We start from the raw sequence: 14,933 nt of genomic DNA on the forward strand, positions 1-14,933 counted from the left end.
GAACGCCTCGCTTCGGCAGAGTATTTCTCGATGTGGCACAATATTCGCCCGTTTCACGAGCAGCCGTGTAGATCGGCCCGATCGACGATCGAGTCGATCGATCGCGCGACAGGAAAAATAGAGAAATGGGATCGGTGGGGAGGGGGCTGCGTAAATAATCAACGGCGGTGGCCATGTTGTTTTGGGTGATCGAATGTAATATCTGCGTGTACCAAAAAACAACAGTTACAACTTATAACAATCCTTTTATTCCTTTTTTATTATTATTTATTATTTTTATTTTCTTTTATCCTCGTCACCATCACCATCGTCATCATCATCATCATTATTATTATTAGTATTATTAGTATTATTATTATTATTATTATTATTATTAGTATCTGTTATTTATTAGTCAGTTGTCTCGATTATCCCATTGTCAGTTTTTCTTTGTCAGCGGTTCGAGTGGCGCTACGATTACGAGGAAACGGGATATATGTATAATATCTCATTGAACGTCTGGAGAACGTGCGTCCTCGACGGGGACGAGCACTCCAGCGTGCATTCTCGTTTTCGGAAGAGAAAGAAGAAACAAAATGAAACTCGGAGAAAACCGAAAGAAAAGGTAGGAAGATCATTTTTATTTTTCGAAAAGAAGAGAAAGCGACGGTCTCGGTGAAACAGAAGGCTATCTCTCTCTCTCTCTCTCTCTCTCGCTGTCTCTCTCGCTCTCTTCCACTCGACCTCTCACGCACACATGCACGCAGAAACACGCGGCCACGCGTTCATGAAATTCACGCTCGAGATTTTCCTCGCACCCCCGGGGCCCACCTTCACCCGTTTACCAACCGGAAATGAAACGGACCGAAGAAACCGTACATCCCTTCCCTCGGTGGCACTCTCTCCTCGTCACTCGAGCACCGAGTCCTCTACAGAGCGTGGTTTATACTTTTTATGTATACCAACATATACATATATATATATTCATGCATAGCATATATATCGAGGGAATATATGATATACATAAATACATACATATATACATGTATTTAATTATATATTTATATGTTTATTTAATATCGTTATGTATAAAGTGTGTCGCGCTCGCACGACGACGATGACAACGACGACGTGTATCGGTCGAATCGCCTGGCCGCATTCGTCGAATTAGTTTCCCCGTCGTGTGTCCTCGCAGTGTCAAATATACTTACAATAGAAATATATTAAAATTGCAAAGTTTCGCGGACCCGGCCGGTCCGTACGCCTCTCGGTTCCCTTATATACGTATGTATCATCGGTATATCACTTAACATAGCGAAGATCCGCTAACGTAAATCCGAACCGAGAATCTCCTCTCTACCATGCGTGTCTACCGTAATCGCGTGCAATCGCATTGTAATGTGTGTCTGCCTGTTTGCGTGTGCACAAGAGCGCATGTACGTGTGTATGTATACCGGGCTAGCTGTAACCGGCTCGATCGATTTCCTCGCGTTTCTCGTTTTGCGTTCGTTCAAATTTCCCCGCTCCTGGATGCGCGAGATGCGCGGCTGATCGGTCGATAAAAGCAGGGATCGATAAGTAGGTCGCTCGGTCGGTAATGGGATAAACTTAATTTACCGACGAGGATGATCCACCGAAATCTATACGCGAATATATAGACCGCCGTGGTCCGGTCGTTCTTGCACGAGTTTTGTAGATGCTCTATAAGCGAAATCGAGACCACGTTGAACCGTGTCAAGCTGTCGACAATTGTGAGCGCGCGACATCCACAGTCTAGTTAATACCCGTTTCTTTTAATTGGCACAGTGTGACACCCGTTTTACGAATGCGATCGTCTTTTCTGAAACAGAGCGTGCTGCTTGCGGATGCTAAAATCGGTAAGAATGGAGCGAGCACTGCATTACCGACAGAGCGATCGAGATCAACCGCGCGGCCGGTGTGTCGCGGACACGATTGCCCCTGCGAGAGGCAACCCGTGTGTTCGACGCGAATCAAACGAGCCGTTCACACTCTCACCGCTGCTGTTAGCTTGCTATGCGATTCGGGTCGGGCAGGTTCGTCAGGGAACGTTTTGCTTTGCGGACGAACGATGCCCGACCCATCGATCACGCGATCTCTGACGAGAATCTTAGGAGAATTTACGTCGGCGATGATTGAATCGTGGTTTTCTCTTCTCCTCTTCACTTCGTTCAGCCTCTGTCGTCTCGCGTCTCTCTCTGGCTAGTCGTTCGTTTATCGAGAAGCGCATTCCTTTCTCTCTTCTACCGCCATGCTCGATCTTCGATCGAAGGATCAATCTTTCTCTCGATCACGAAATGATCATTTCGTTTCTCTCTCTCTCTCTCTCTTTCTCTTTCTCTGGCCCTCTGTGTCTTTTCAACATCTTCGTAATCTGTCCTCTTCTCTGTTCAATTTCTTTTTTTTTCGATAGGGCAGTGTTGTGGACGGTTACGGAATCAATGTCCGTAATCCAAAAAACGTTTCCTACAAGTATACATACTATTTAATAAGTACATACTTCAACAACCGTCTTTAGGGCTAAGTTTATAAGGTATCGTATGATTTCATATCGTTCTGTTATCTGTTTTTTTTTTTTTTGCTCTTCTCTTTTCTTCGCCTCTGCACGACGTGTCCCGTCCGCGTTTTATTATGAAAACATTTTGAAAAAAATCACGTGTCGCTGCGTCACGCCTGTCATCGCGGTCCTGAACCGCACCCCCCCCCCGACCCCTCGCGCCCCACCCCCCTCACCGTTTTCTGTCCCGCGTCTTTCGCGGCCCCGTCCTCGCGAGCAGCATCGTTTTCGCGAAATCCCCGCGCAGCTCGATACATAACTAGATTTAATAATAACCATTAATAGGTGTATAATCTATCTATCTATCTATCTAACTATCTATCTATCTATCTAGTAAAACAGCATCATATTAAAGTCTATCCTCCTCCTCCTCCTCGTTATCCTCGTTATTCTCCTCGGACTCCTCCTTGTAGCCGGGGTGCTCGGAGATCGCGTAGTAGTTCCCGTTGTAGATCACCCCGAGCTCCCTCAACACGTCCCCCTTGATGATCGCCTTGATCGTCCAGTTGTAACACTCCTCGCTCTCGCTCTCGCGGTCGAGCCGCTCGACGTCCACGATCTTCGAGCTGAGCCGCTCCAGTATGATACCGATGTCCTTGATGCTTAGGTGTTTCTGGTCTACGGTGAGCTGATCGATGAGCAGTAAAAACTTCTCCGAGGTCACGATCTCGTCCTCCATGATCGTGTTCTCGGTCTCGGACTCGGAGCTGTCGTGCTCCTGATGATGATGATTGTGATGGTGGCGCATGTGGAACCCAGCCCCGCCCCCCGAGTTCCCCGTGGCCAATCGGGAGCCGCCGGAGTCGTCGTCCGCGGTGTCGCAGAACCTGACGTGCCCCTTAGCAAGGCCGACCCGCCTTGTCCCGTCGGACAACGACGACGGCGGCTGCGGCGACGGGGTTTGCGTCTGTGTCTGTTGCTGCTGTTGCTGCTGCTGGTGCGGATGATGATGTTGCTGCTGGTACTGCTGATGCTGGGCGTCCTGGATCGGCGACGTTGCCACCGACTTGTGCACAGCGATCCTCCGGCCCTCCTCGTGCAACGCGCAACAGTGGAAGTCGCATTCCCCGCTGGCGCCGCTGTCTGCGCCGTTCACGGGACTCCCGTTCCTCACCACCGGCTGGTGGATGTGGTTCGAACATTCTGGCGTGTGGATATGGATGGTGGTGCTGTCGAACGAGTTCGTACCCTGCTTCACCAGGCGGCCGGGCATCCCGTGGGACTGCGGTTGCGGCTGCTGCTGCTGTCGGCGACCACCGCAACTATTTTAAACTGTGCCATTTGCGCTACGCGAGGCTACAACGCGATGGGGAACCACGTCGAAGCTTCCGGGTGCCACGCGAACGTCTCACGCCAGGGAGTTCCAACTTGTTCCCCTCCGAGAACCGCTAGGTCCCCGCCATTAGCCAAACCACTCCGCACTTCTACGTACAGCCGTGGAGTTAGTGGGCCGGCATAGCGGCAGGGGAACAGGGACGAAGTTCTACGGCAACGATAAAGTCTAGGAGTGAGGGGAGGAGCCGCGTGTGGCTCGCGAGCCACATGTTGGAACTCCCTGTCTTGCGCGAATCTTTTCTAGAGAAAAATTGACGTGTTTTTACTTGTTAGAGGATCTGAGATCACGATTTTGCCTACAACACCCGGAAGCCTCGCGTTCACGGTGAAACCAGAGTGCATGATACCCGACGCGTGGTGGGGAATAGATAGACAGCAGGGATAGTTGTTAGCGTACCATGTCATCATGATTTATCACAGTAATTTGAGGGCTGGTGTAACGGCTGGGACCGATCTCGCCCGCCAAGTGTCCCGGCTTCACGCTGTAGTTGAGCTTGTCCAGGCTGGTCTGGATCACCAGCGACGGCCGCTGCGAGCTGCTCAGATCCGTCTTCTTTGTCGGCGAATACTTGGAGCTGGCGGCATCCGGCCCTTTCTGCTGTTGCTGCACCTGGGACGACGTGGACGAACGCGGGTCCCACTGCAGCACGACGGTGACCCGTCCCTTATTGTCCATGATCTTCCACGACGGCGTCTCATCGTGCAGCTCCAGGGCGTGGATCGTTTCGCAGACTATTTTCGGAATCGCTGAAATCGCTGCAAAACGGGGAATACCCTGTCAGCAATCTTTAATATTCAGGGACGACGTGCGGGTTGCCTACTCTAGGCTGTCGTCTACGGTTGCCTATATCAAGGGGACATTTCTCCTTGCCTATCTCCGATTGCCTACATCGAGGGGCCTACATAGGATTGCTAGCTTGAGGTCTCTACTCTAGGTTGCCTACCGAAGGGGCCCAGCGACGTTTGCCTGTCGCGAGGAGACTATTGTGCCGTCCATACCGATTCAAGATGGGTAATGACCGAAAAGTGAGATGGACTATTAGCCTGGTCAGAGAATCAAAGCCGTGGTCGGTACGTTATCAAAATTCTGGTGCACGTGAACGCGTATCGATCTTTTTGTAGCGCCGCTGGCTGACGTACGCCGATGCCCGTTGAACAGATCGTTATCTGATCGCCCCCTCGAACGAATCTGTACTTTTGTCTTATTGTACTTATGAATCGATATTGTCTTCTATTCATGGAGGACGAACCCGAACGAGCCCGGCGTCTCTATTATCGCGGGCCTCGCAATCACGCGTTCCAAGCATTAGACCAGCGCTCGGAAATTTTTACTCGCGACGGCCGAGAATCGGAGACTATGCGTCCCGCGCGTCTAGCTCCCCGAATCGGCCCTAGTGCTCGGAGCTGCTCAGGCGCGTACCATTTCATAGGCGCTATTCGTGGTGCATCATGATGACACTCGTGTCAATAGGTTTCCGCATTACCATTGAGGTACTATTGCCAATGCGTTTTTTTTTGTTAGTGGTATCCCCTGTAGGCCTACTAAATTTTAAATTTTTTAATTTATCTTGTGAATTTATTTTTCTAATTAATTTTCTACAGCTGTTGTACGAAATTATCGTGCGACATAGTGGAGTAGGCCTACAGGAGATAGCACTAACAAAAAAAAACGCATTGACAAAGTGTAATGAGGAAACCTATTGACACGAGTGTCATCATGATGCACCACGAATAGCGCCTACGAAATGGTACGCGCCTGAGCAGCTCCGAGCACTAGGGCCGGTCCGGGGAGCGAGACGCGCGGGACGCATAGTCTCCGATTCTCGGCTGTCGCGAGTAAAAATTTCCGAGCGCTGCATTAGACCAACGAAAGATACCCGATATTCTTTTCTCGCGCGCCGCCGGATTCACAGGAAACCATAACGCGAACGAGGAATTACGAGGCGCCACGTTTCAGAAGACAAGGCTCGATCGAATTTTTATAGGATGCTCGACGGAATGAGCAATTTCACCGTTCGCTTTTTCGTCGGGGCTATTTACTTTGAAGCAAGACACGATTCTAGGGGATAGACCGATATAGTAAATAGGAAACTACATAGCCTAGAATCGACACCGAGACACGACAATAAGCCCGACAATGCGTCGAAGAAAGCACAAAGGGAATATGATCCTCTCTTGTGCAAGCGACGAAAGCTGTTCGAATATTTGATTAGCTTTTCGACGAACCGAACCGAAACGGCCTGTTTGCCTACTTTCGACGACCGCTCTCTTGCCGCGCTCCTACCCGGTTCGTGCCCCGACGAATCTTCTATTTTCGTTCGGTGCAACGTTCAGCGGAGACCGTCGCCGATCCTCTAACCCTCTAATCCTCTCTCTCTCTCTCTCCAGACATCTCGTATATTTACTAAATCTCTCTTGTTGTAACACTCTGGATAGATACCGGCGCGTATGATGTCAACACCAGTCGGACACCAGCGTTCACCATGCCTCAGCAACAGCAGGATCGTGTTGTTCGCTAAGGTCTTGAAGTACTCGCCGTCCTCGACCTGGGTCCCGTCTGACTCTAGCACCAGTGACACATTCTCGTTCTGCGGAACGCCTAGTTTCTCCTTGCCTGCGACAGAAACGTCGTGCTGTGAGAATCGCCTCTCAAGCTGTGTCCACACCGGCGCAACGTCGAGCAACTTCTTGTCGCCTCTTATTGCTTCCAACTTGCTCGATGTTGCCTCAGTGTGGGCATAGCTTTACAATTCCGTTGCCTAGGTCGAACAACAGCGTTCGATCTCAGACTCGGCCGGATCTCTTCGGGATCGTGCGAACTTACCCCTGTGTATCAGTTCCTCGAAATTGCTAACAACCAGTCCCTTCCTAACGTTACGCCAGCTGTCCCATATCTTAAAAGGTCTCTTGCTCCGTAACTCCTGCACAAAAATCACCGGTTATCCCGACCGACCCAGCAGAAGCTGCGAGGACTCGCGCGTTCGTTCACAGAAAGCATTCATTTCCGACGAGGATCATATCGAAACAACAGGCGGCAAAGAGGCACGCGTGCAGCTACGCGCGCACACGGAAGCATGCCTCGGTGTGGACAGAGCTTCTCCGCGGAATGGGTGTTTGCGTGAACAAGCGTGAGCGAGTCGCCGCGCCCGCGACCCGGTGCAACGAAAAGGCCGTGATGTATTACGAGAAAAGAACGAACCATAGAAAGGAGGCATAGAATAACTGGCGACTTTATTTCTCAGCGAGCGCACCGCAACTTGGACAAACTAAGCATCGATTCGAGGAGAGCACGAGGGGCGAGTCTCACGGACACGTTAACGGGAAGATTACACCGTGTACAATCATCTGAAAAGCACAGTATGCAACAAGCTGTAGAGAATGCGTGTGTAGAATCGCGAGCGGCGCGAGACCGCGCGCGCACCGTTCCTCCGGGGGCTAGTATTTGCGACGACACACCACCGGGGCCGAGTGTGTTCCAGAAAAAGAAAGCACAGAGGGAAAGGAGAAAAGGTAAAAAGAGAGGAGGCGGCCGCGCGGTGTGGAAAAGGTGTGTATCGCGGGAAGAAGCCCCGTTGCGGACGCCTAGGAGGCCTCGAGGGAGCGAAGAGAGAGAGAGAGAGAGAGAGAGAGAGAGAGAAAAAAAAGGAAACCGAGCGCGAAAGAGAAGGAGAAGAGGAGTCTATCAATGGGTGGATAGGTTGAAACGAGACGTAATTGCGTGTAAAGAAACCGTAAAACCGTCGAGCCCGCCGGTGGAGAATGCTTATCGCCTAGATGTTAAGCGAACCGAAGTGTCTGCGCCGGGTCAACAGGCAAGTAATTTACTCCCCTGTTCCCGCCCCCTCTGGCCGACGTCCCGCACCCTCTCTCTCTCTCTCTCTCTCTCTCTCTCTCTCTGTAGCCGCGGACGGTGGTGTTTTATACGCGATAACCAAGTAGAACGAACTATAAACAAAGCGCGCGCCGCACCACCCCCCGGGGTGGGGGGCGGTGAACGAGGGTAGAGAAATTATTATCGAATACCCATACATCCTTGCGCCAGTTTGTTGTTGTTGTGTTTTGCCTTTTTCCTTTTTTTATATACATATATATGTATATATAAAACGCGTTCGCGTGTTCGCCAGGCTATTTTTTTTCAACAATCGTGTGTGTGCACGCGAATGACGTCAGGCCAGCGTACGCCGCGACGGTAGAGGGGCGGAGACACAGCGGTGTCAAGGAAGGAAGGAAGGAAGGAAGGAAGGAAGGAAGGAAGGGGGTGAAATCTTGCGAGGAATTCTTTTTCGAGCCCCTTCGCGAAAGGGGTGGAGACATCGAGCCGGAGGGTCCGCGAATGTGGGACGTGCAGGACCAAAAACAATATATCCCGAGTCCGAGGTTTGGGATCGTGTTTTGTGTCCGGACGGTTCCGAGGGGGGTTTTCCGAGGAGAGGTTCGAGAGCCGAAAACGGGGAACGGGGCCACGGGTAGCGGCCCAGGGTCGAGGTAGGGCACACCGATCGGTCGATTATCGAGGTTAACGGGTCTGTGGATCGGGCTTGCGGGCCAGCACGCCGTCGACGCTTAGAATAACGGCAACGACAGAGAGTGCAGACCCCGACGACACACCGAGAGCCAGCAGAGTATTATGTTTGGGTTGTCCCTAGTTTTCAACAGGGAGGCGCAGAGCGGGCGGGCAGGGCGCAGACGCGGGCGCAACTTATGGTCGAAAACACTGACCTGATTCAATCATTTTCGGGTAACCGATCGGATGAAAGGACGGCGAGAACGGTCGCGCACGGGATATCACACGGGGGGTAGGATGATATGCCGAGGGATGAATTTCGGGGGATGCTACGCGCGTTCATCCAAGACGAAAGGACACGCGAAGCAAAGATTCCGCACACGGGGACGAACTGGGTGCACGAATCGCGTACACGACGCGCAACATCGTCTCCGGAGAACTCTTGATAAACAATGCTGATCGCGAGCCTAGAGTCGAGAGTCGAGATCGAGGTCAGCCCCGAGAGCATAACCTAAAAGGGTGGCTACGGTCCGGGTCGCGGGCCTGGATCCAGGACTGTTCCGGGATCCAGGATCGAGCACCGTGATCCAGTGATCGAGACGGGACGTGGTCTAGCACCGGTCTATGCGACAAAGTCTGAGCGAGGGTGCGCGTCGGATGCGTATACCCGGAGGCGGAGGATGCGTGATCGTAGGCGAAGGGGACGATGCACCAGTTCACCGTGGTAAATCGAAATTACTATGCAGGACTATGGATTTTGTTGTGTGAAGAAAGGTTTGCACAGGCAGAGAGCAGCGGTAGTAGCTGACAGATCAGGCTCGCGCGGCAGAGTTTGATCGTTCGCGGATTACGAGAAAGCAAAAGAATTGTGCGTACCTCTCTTGCCATTACGTCATATCCCTGCAGGTAAGGGACCGTCCCAGCAAGCACTTATTTAAAAGGAACGAGCAAAGAAGCTGCACGTCGCATTATCGTGGCGACGGGATGCTCTCGTGCACTACTGTCCGCCCACCCTTTGCTCGGTCTCTCTCACTCTCTTTCTCTCTCTCTCTCTCTCCCTCCTTCTCCACCCTTCTCCTACGGCCTGTGTCTCTCTCTCTCTCTCTCTCTCTTTCTATCCCTCTCTCTCTTTTCTGCACCCGTCGCTCTCTCCCTCTGTTCCCCTTGTTTCTCAACGTTCTCGCGGCCGTTGCTTCTCTCCTGGAACCTCTCGACGAAAAATACACTTTCCGATTTTCCCTTGGTTCCTCGTTTTGCCGAGTGTTTTTTTCTTTCTAATTGAGGGTGGGGTGGCCAGTCATCCCTCTCGGTGATCTACTACCCTGCATCGTATGTGTGTGCATGTCTCTCTGTGTGTATGTATGCGTCCGTGTATGTCTGTACGTGACTGTTTTACCTCTCTCTCTCTCTCTCAGCATCTATCTCTCTTTCTCCGTCTATATCTGTCTTTCTGTCCGCCCGTATCCGTCACTGTGCGTTCTCTACCTACAGTTCTCTCTATCTTCATCCGACCTTGTTCCTCGTCCGGCCGTGTTCCTCGACGGCCTCTGGGCCGTCCCCGTGCGAATTGTTACGTGTCCGAGCGAAAACACACCACCGGAAGAGAGCTGGCGATTCGTTCGCGTGATCAACGCGCGGACCGAACGCGAGCCACTACCTCCTCGCGGGAACACCTCATTCTAGCCAGCCTCGGCGTACAATTACCCGATCTAAGATTTCACTAGCGCATATGGGGGCAAATTGTAACAGTGGCTTCCTCCCAGCGGTTACTGCGGCGACTCCTAGTTTTAGATCGATTCTCTCTCGGTGTACGTACAGACACCCTCGCCCTCACCCTCGCCCTCTCTCTCTCTCTCCCTCTCCACCGCCGCGCCTCCTCCACCTTCTCTCCCACGAGTTCACCCGCAACACAACCTCGCCCCACAACCGCCTCTCTCTTCCGACTGACGACCACTGCCTCCAACGTAGCCCCCACGATCTCTTCCAGCCACCCTGTTTGCTCCTGCCACCCCCCAGACAGTGCTACTGCTGCTGCTGCTGCCAGACTCCGCTAATCCCCTTCCGCTGCAAACCCTCTGCACACTCGCGCTCCGTGTCCTGCCTTCGCCGTTACCCTCTGACGATACATCATCCTCTTCGGTTTTCCCACCTGCCCCCTGTGCGTGCAGACCCGTTTTGCATGACCCTGCTGAAGGTCCGCAACATCGAGGGACCCCGGAGGATCTTGCAGGCCCTTCTTGATTCTTCCTTCCTCCTTGCATCCCCTTGCTTAACGCTTTCGTCGACACTCACTATCCTACAGGGTGCGTCAGTATTCGTCTGCTTTTCTCCATTAAATTTAATTGTTATAAATTGGCATTAGACCGATCGCGAGGCTTGTTCTTTGAGTTTTAATTCAAGCCCTCAGAAGTTGGGAAACCTCCACGGGAGAGCTTGGAAAAATCGTTTGAAAGAAACCCTTCCGTCCGAGTATCCCCTCTGCCGGACAGGAGCCGTTCCTTTTTTATTTCCCGTTCGCTATTGAAATTATTTCTAAATCGCACTATTCTATCGTAAAGCGGATTCTTCCAGCTTCAATTTCAGCCCTGGAACATTGAACAATCTCAACGAGAGAGCAGTTTAATATTGATCTGAAGCGACCCTTAATCTCCGGACATTCCCCTCGAACATGTCGGTTGGGATTTATCGATTTTTTCGGAATGATCTCAAACCTTTCTGCTTGGTTATATGATAGTATCGAGAAGTGTTCTTGTAGCGTTAATTTAAACTGTCGGACATTAATAAATTTTCATTGGAACCACCGAGATACTATTATTTCTAATTCCATTATTTGTAGTTACGTTACAAAATGATTCTTGCCGCTTTCCCCGCAAGATGTAATGCAAATCCCGAAACCACCCCGAAACTAGTTCAATCCATTATCTTCAGCGTTTACCGACAGATGCCGCTGACGTTACCTTCCGGGGAAAGCGGCAATAATCATTCGTGTTTATTTGTTTAAAATGTTGTAAATGCCAAGCCTCGTATAAATTATAAAAATTTCTAAGGAAAAAAAACGAATAAGAGAAACAACACACATATCTCTCTAAAATCTGTATTTTGTATTATACATAGACTGCGTATACTGTCTGTACACATCTTTATCTAACATAAGTATATAAACATGAATGATATAGAGAAGTCGGGTGCGACTAATCGCAGCAGTCATTTTTTACAAAGATCGTGAACAAATAATAATGTACAAATTGGTTTAAATACTATCTAATTTGGAAATTGTAAATAAATATGGCTGCTAGAGCAGCGGCGCAAGACACGGAACAGCCGGAAAGCAAATTAACATTGACGCTAAGATTTCTCAAAATTTATTGGAAAATTGTGTTCGCCGTGGCATGGGCGGTTGTTCTGTCTCCGTTCGTTTTCATCTACCCCGACCCAGTACGTACACCGCATAATGAAATACAGAAATGACCAAACCGGAAACAAACACTCTATTACAATTTCTCTCTCTCCCTCTTTCTTTGTCTGCTATTTGCACAATGTGTTTAGGAAGTTCGATGCGGGTACACCATTCTCGTGATGGCTGCATATTGGATTGCCGAGTGTTTTCCGATGGCAGTTACATCGCTCATCCCCATAGTGTTGTTCCCAACGTTGGGGGTGCTGAGCACGGCGGAGACTTGCAGCTGTTACATAAACGACACCATAATGGTCTTTATAGGAGGTTTGGTTCTCGCGTTGGCCATCGAGCACAGCAAACTCCACCTGAGGATCGCCCTCGGAGGGATGAAGCTGATCGGCTGTAGTCATGCCAAGTTGCTGGGCGGTATCTGCGCCGTCACTACCTTCATATCTATGTGGGTGTCCAATACCGCGGCTACAGCTATGATGTTACCAATCATCTTTGCGATCCTGGAGGAACTCGAACAGGTTTGGCTCATCTCGTCTCGCAATCAGTCTCAGTCAACCTAACTAGCCTGTAATTACACTAGCTTCTCTTCATTTTGTCATCTACGTGTTTAGGCTGGACTCTGTAAAGTATTTGATTCGGTAACTAGTAGTGAGGACCCGAACGAAGAACCGTAAGTATGCAGCACGGAATCTCGAGATTAGGAATCAGAGGGTATAAACGTTCGTAGGGAATTGAGACCGACGAACCTGGCCAAAGCGTATTTGATGGCTTCGGCATACTGTTCGACGTTCGGAGGCACCGGAACGCTCGTTGGTACAGGCACCAATCTTACGTTCAAGGGAATATACGAGAACACTTTCCCGGAAGCCGAAGGCATCAACTTCACGCAATGGATGTTGGCCAATATTCCTCAAATGCTGATCAATTCGTTCCTGACGTGGCTCTATCTACGCATAATGTTCATGGGATATCTAAGACCGAACAGCGAGGACGCGCAAGTAGCGACCATCGGAGCGGAAGGACTAGAGATCACTAATCGAGTAGGGCTTCAGTAACTATCCATTTCCTCTTTAGCTTCCTACCTTGTACCATCATTATTATTGTAATCGCGCCACAGGTGATGGAGGGAAGGTACAAGGAACTAGGCCCTATAAGTTTCCACGAATCCGGTGTCGCCATCCTCTTCGGCTTTTGCATAATCTTGTGGTTGTTCCGTAAACCTGGCTTTGTCGTTGGATGGTCTGAATTGATCACGGATATGTAAGATATCTATTTTAGTTTCCTTTCTCTGTCGCTATTCAATTTCCTATCCTAATGAACAGTGAACAATGACCCAATTTCCTATTCTAATGAACAGTGATATCCGGGATTCCACACCTGTTATATTGGTTTCCATCCTGATGTTCTTCATCCCGAAAGATCCCAGCTTCATTTACAGTTTCAGCAGCGATCGTGAGTATTAAGATCCACCCGAGTAGCGCACTAATTACATCTGCCATGAATCCCTCAGCTGCTAAAAGACCGGTGCGGTCGTCGGAAGGTTTGATCACTTGGCCAGTGATCCAATCGAAAATGCCGTGGAGTCTGATGTTCCTGTTGGGAGGTGGTTTCGCGATCTCCAAAGGCAGCGTCGCTTCAAATCTGGCCAGAAGTATCGGGAACGCTCTCGTACCATTAGAAGTACTGCCACCCGTGTTGATTCTCATCATAGTATCCATATTCATCGGTACGATCACGGAATTCACCTCGAATGTCGGTATAGCAAATATTACCCTTCCCGTTGTCGCTCAAATGGTATGTTGAATCGATCACGGTTTCAACAGCCACCGCGATTCATCAACTTCCGTTTCATTGTAGTGTGTGGCGATGAGGATTCACCCATTGTACTTGATGATACCAGCGACCATAATGTGCTCGTATTCATTCCGGTTACCGGTTGGTACACCACCGAACGCTCTCGTATCCACGATAGGCCGGATGCAAACAAAAGTGCTGATGTTAGGAGGATGCGGTCCCTCTATCTATGCCCTCATCGTACAAAGTATTTGTTTCATTGTTTGGGGCAGCTGGGTCTACTCTGCCAAAGACTTCCCAGCCTGGGCAGAGCCTAAAACTCCCTAATAAATTCGTTTGCATCTTTCGCTTGATTCTATTTTATTCAACCAACCGCCATGTAACCGTTCGACAACAATTTGAGTATTTCCTGGTCCTGTTCTTTCGTACGAAAGAGAGATTAAATTTGTTAGGTCTTCGGCACTGGGGGAGACTCAGTTTTCTTTGGACTCAAATTAATTTCTTGCTGTTCCAATCTACGATGACGCAGCATTGTCGAGAGGACCCCGTTGAAGCTGGCAGTCTTCTTCTTGGCGCTCCCCTTCGGCGTGCTCTCACCGATTCTTCTAACCGGCAGTCTCGGCGACGACATCTCGTCCATGAAGTCGAAGTCTGACTTTTCTTCAGTTCTGGAACGGAATGAAACATTCGAATAACAAGATACATTTAGATACATTAGGGTATAAGAATGCTGTTCTATACTTGTACTCTTGCGAGCCGCTGTCCTGTTGACGACTGTTTGGAAGAATAGGGGATGGACCTCTCCGCCCAGGACATTTCCATTCGAGCTCCAACACTCTGTTATTCGCTTCCAGAGCCTCGATCAGTGTTAATATATCGTCGGGCTTTAGGCTCCATTCGTTCTACGCGCGAGAAAAAATGTTAACATAACGATTAAATGTAAAAATACGAACGGCGTGTCTGCGAATGTGACTCACTTTCCCGTCGGTTTCGTATTTCTCATCGTCCGAACAATCCACCGACCATTCTTCTTCACTTCGCTCCATTAGTCTTCTTTTAAAACGCCGACAATTCCGATGAAATCACGCTGAAATTAAACTAAACGCCGAGCGCAAACCAACAGAGTACGTACATAACCTTTCTCGAAAGACGCAATGCAATCAATATTACAACAGAGATTCGCTTTACCAACATCTGCCTACAAATCCGTCGGTAAATTTGACTAATGGCTTCAGCGTTTTACCATTACTTGGACGGCGCAGATAATTTCTGACGAAATTTATATTGGATATTACGAGAAAAACGGCAGGAATGATTCGTATTTCAATATTTTCCCT

The 14,933-nt window shown here is 49.8% G+C and overlaps 3 protein-coding genes across 8 annotated transcripts; 1 reads left to right on the forward strand and 2 right to left on the reverse strand.

Annotated features, from left to right (window-relative positions):
• Nucleotides 1-225: 225 nt before the first annotated feature.
• On the reverse strand, nucleotides 226-10,316 carry Drep2 (DNA fragmentation factor-related protein 2). 6 transcript variants are annotated; one of them, XM_076444647.1, is made up of 6 exons: nucleotides 9,883-10,316; nucleotides 7,089-7,234; nucleotides 6,714-6,810; nucleotides 6,330-6,503; nucleotides 4,287-4,645; nucleotides 226-3,797 (listed from the first exon to the last, which is right to left on the reverse strand). In XM_076444647.1, the coding sequence occupies exons 2-6, from the start codon at nucleotides 7,089-7,091 to the stop codon at nucleotides 2,904-2,906; spliced, it is 1,527 nt and encodes a 508-aa protein (XP_076300762.1). In that variant the 5' UTR covers nucleotides 7,092-7,234; nucleotides 9,883-10,316; the 3' UTR covers nucleotides 226-2,903. The 6 variants fall into 6 exon arrangements, with proteins under 6 accessions (XP_076300762.1, XP_076300761.1, XP_076300758.1 ...); XM_076444646.1 differs by having other exon boundaries at nucleotides 9,270-10,316; XM_076444643.1 differs by lacking the exon at nucleotides 7,089-7,234 and having other exon boundaries at nucleotides 226-3,794.
• Nucleotides 10,317-11,678: 1,362 nt separating this feature from the next.
• LOC143218667 (protein I'm not dead yet) lies at nucleotides 11,679-14,115 on the forward strand. Its single transcript, XM_076443998.1, has 7 exons — nucleotides 11,679-11,828; nucleotides 11,940-12,356; nucleotides 12,504-12,842; nucleotides 12,920-13,062; nucleotides 13,160-13,254; nucleotides 13,313-13,596; nucleotides 13,660-14,115. The coding sequence occupies exons 1-7, from the start codon at nucleotides 11,679-11,681 to the stop codon at nucleotides 13,921-13,923; spliced, it is 1,692 nt and encodes a 563-aa protein (XP_076300113.1). The 3' UTR covers nucleotides 13,924-14,115.
• Pa1 (PTIP binding protein Pa1) lies at nucleotides 13,369-14,780 on the reverse strand. The gene is made up of 3 exons (XM_076444675.1): nucleotides 14,574-14,780; nucleotides 14,338-14,498; nucleotides 13,369-14,264 (listed from the first exon to the last, which is right to left on the reverse strand). The coding sequence occupies exons 1-3, from the start codon at nucleotides 14,640-14,642 to the stop codon at nucleotides 14,045-14,047; spliced, it is 450 nt and encodes a 149-aa protein (XP_076300790.1). The 5' UTR covers nucleotides 14,643-14,780; the 3' UTR covers nucleotides 13,369-14,044.
• Between the last annotated feature and the right edge of the window lie 153 nt (nucleotides 14,781-14,933).

This window comes from Lasioglossum baleicum, chromosome 20 (assembly GCF_051020765.1).
Source record: "Lasioglossum baleicum chromosome 20, iyLasBale1, whole genome shotgun sequence".
Lineage (NCBI taxonomy): Eukaryota > Metazoa > Arthropoda > Insecta > Hymenoptera > Halictidae > Lasioglossum > Lasioglossum baleicum.

Bases quoted from the DNA above. Each gene is read 5' to 3' on its own strand.
- Drep2 (XM_076444642.1), bottom strand. The intron at 4,646-6,329 runs GTATCTATCCAG...CCCGTTTTGCAG, and splicing joins TGTTGACATCATACGCGCCG to CGATTTCAGCGATTCCGAAA. The intron at 3,798-4,286 runs GTACGCTAACAA...GGTCGCCGACAG, and splicing joins TGATAAATCATGATGACATG to CAGCAGCAGCCGCAACCGCA.
- LOC143218667 (XM_076443998.1), top strand. From the start codon at position 11,679: ATGGCTGCTAGAGCAGCGGCGCAAGACACGGAACAGCCGGAAAGCAAA. The intron at 12,843-12,919 runs GTAGGGCTTCAG...ATCGCGCCACAG, and splicing joins GACTAGAGATCACTAATCGA to GTGATGGAGGGAAGGTACAA. The intron at 13,255-13,312 runs GTGAGTATTAAG...TGAATCCCTCAG, and splicing joins TTACAGTTTCAGCAGCGATC to CTGCTAAAAGACCGGTGCGG.
- Pa1 (XM_076444675.1), bottom strand. From the start codon at position 14,642: ATGGAGCGAAGTGAAGAAGAATGGTCGGTGGATTGTTCGGACGATGAG. The intron at 14,499-14,573 runs GTGAGTCACATT...TCTCGCGCGTAG, and splicing joins AATACGAAACCGACGGGAAA to AACGAATGGAGCCTAAAGCC. The intron at 14,265-14,337 runs GTATAGAACAGC...ATTCCGTTCCAG, and splicing joins AGCGGCTCGCAAGAGTACAA to AACTGAAGAAAAGTCAGACT.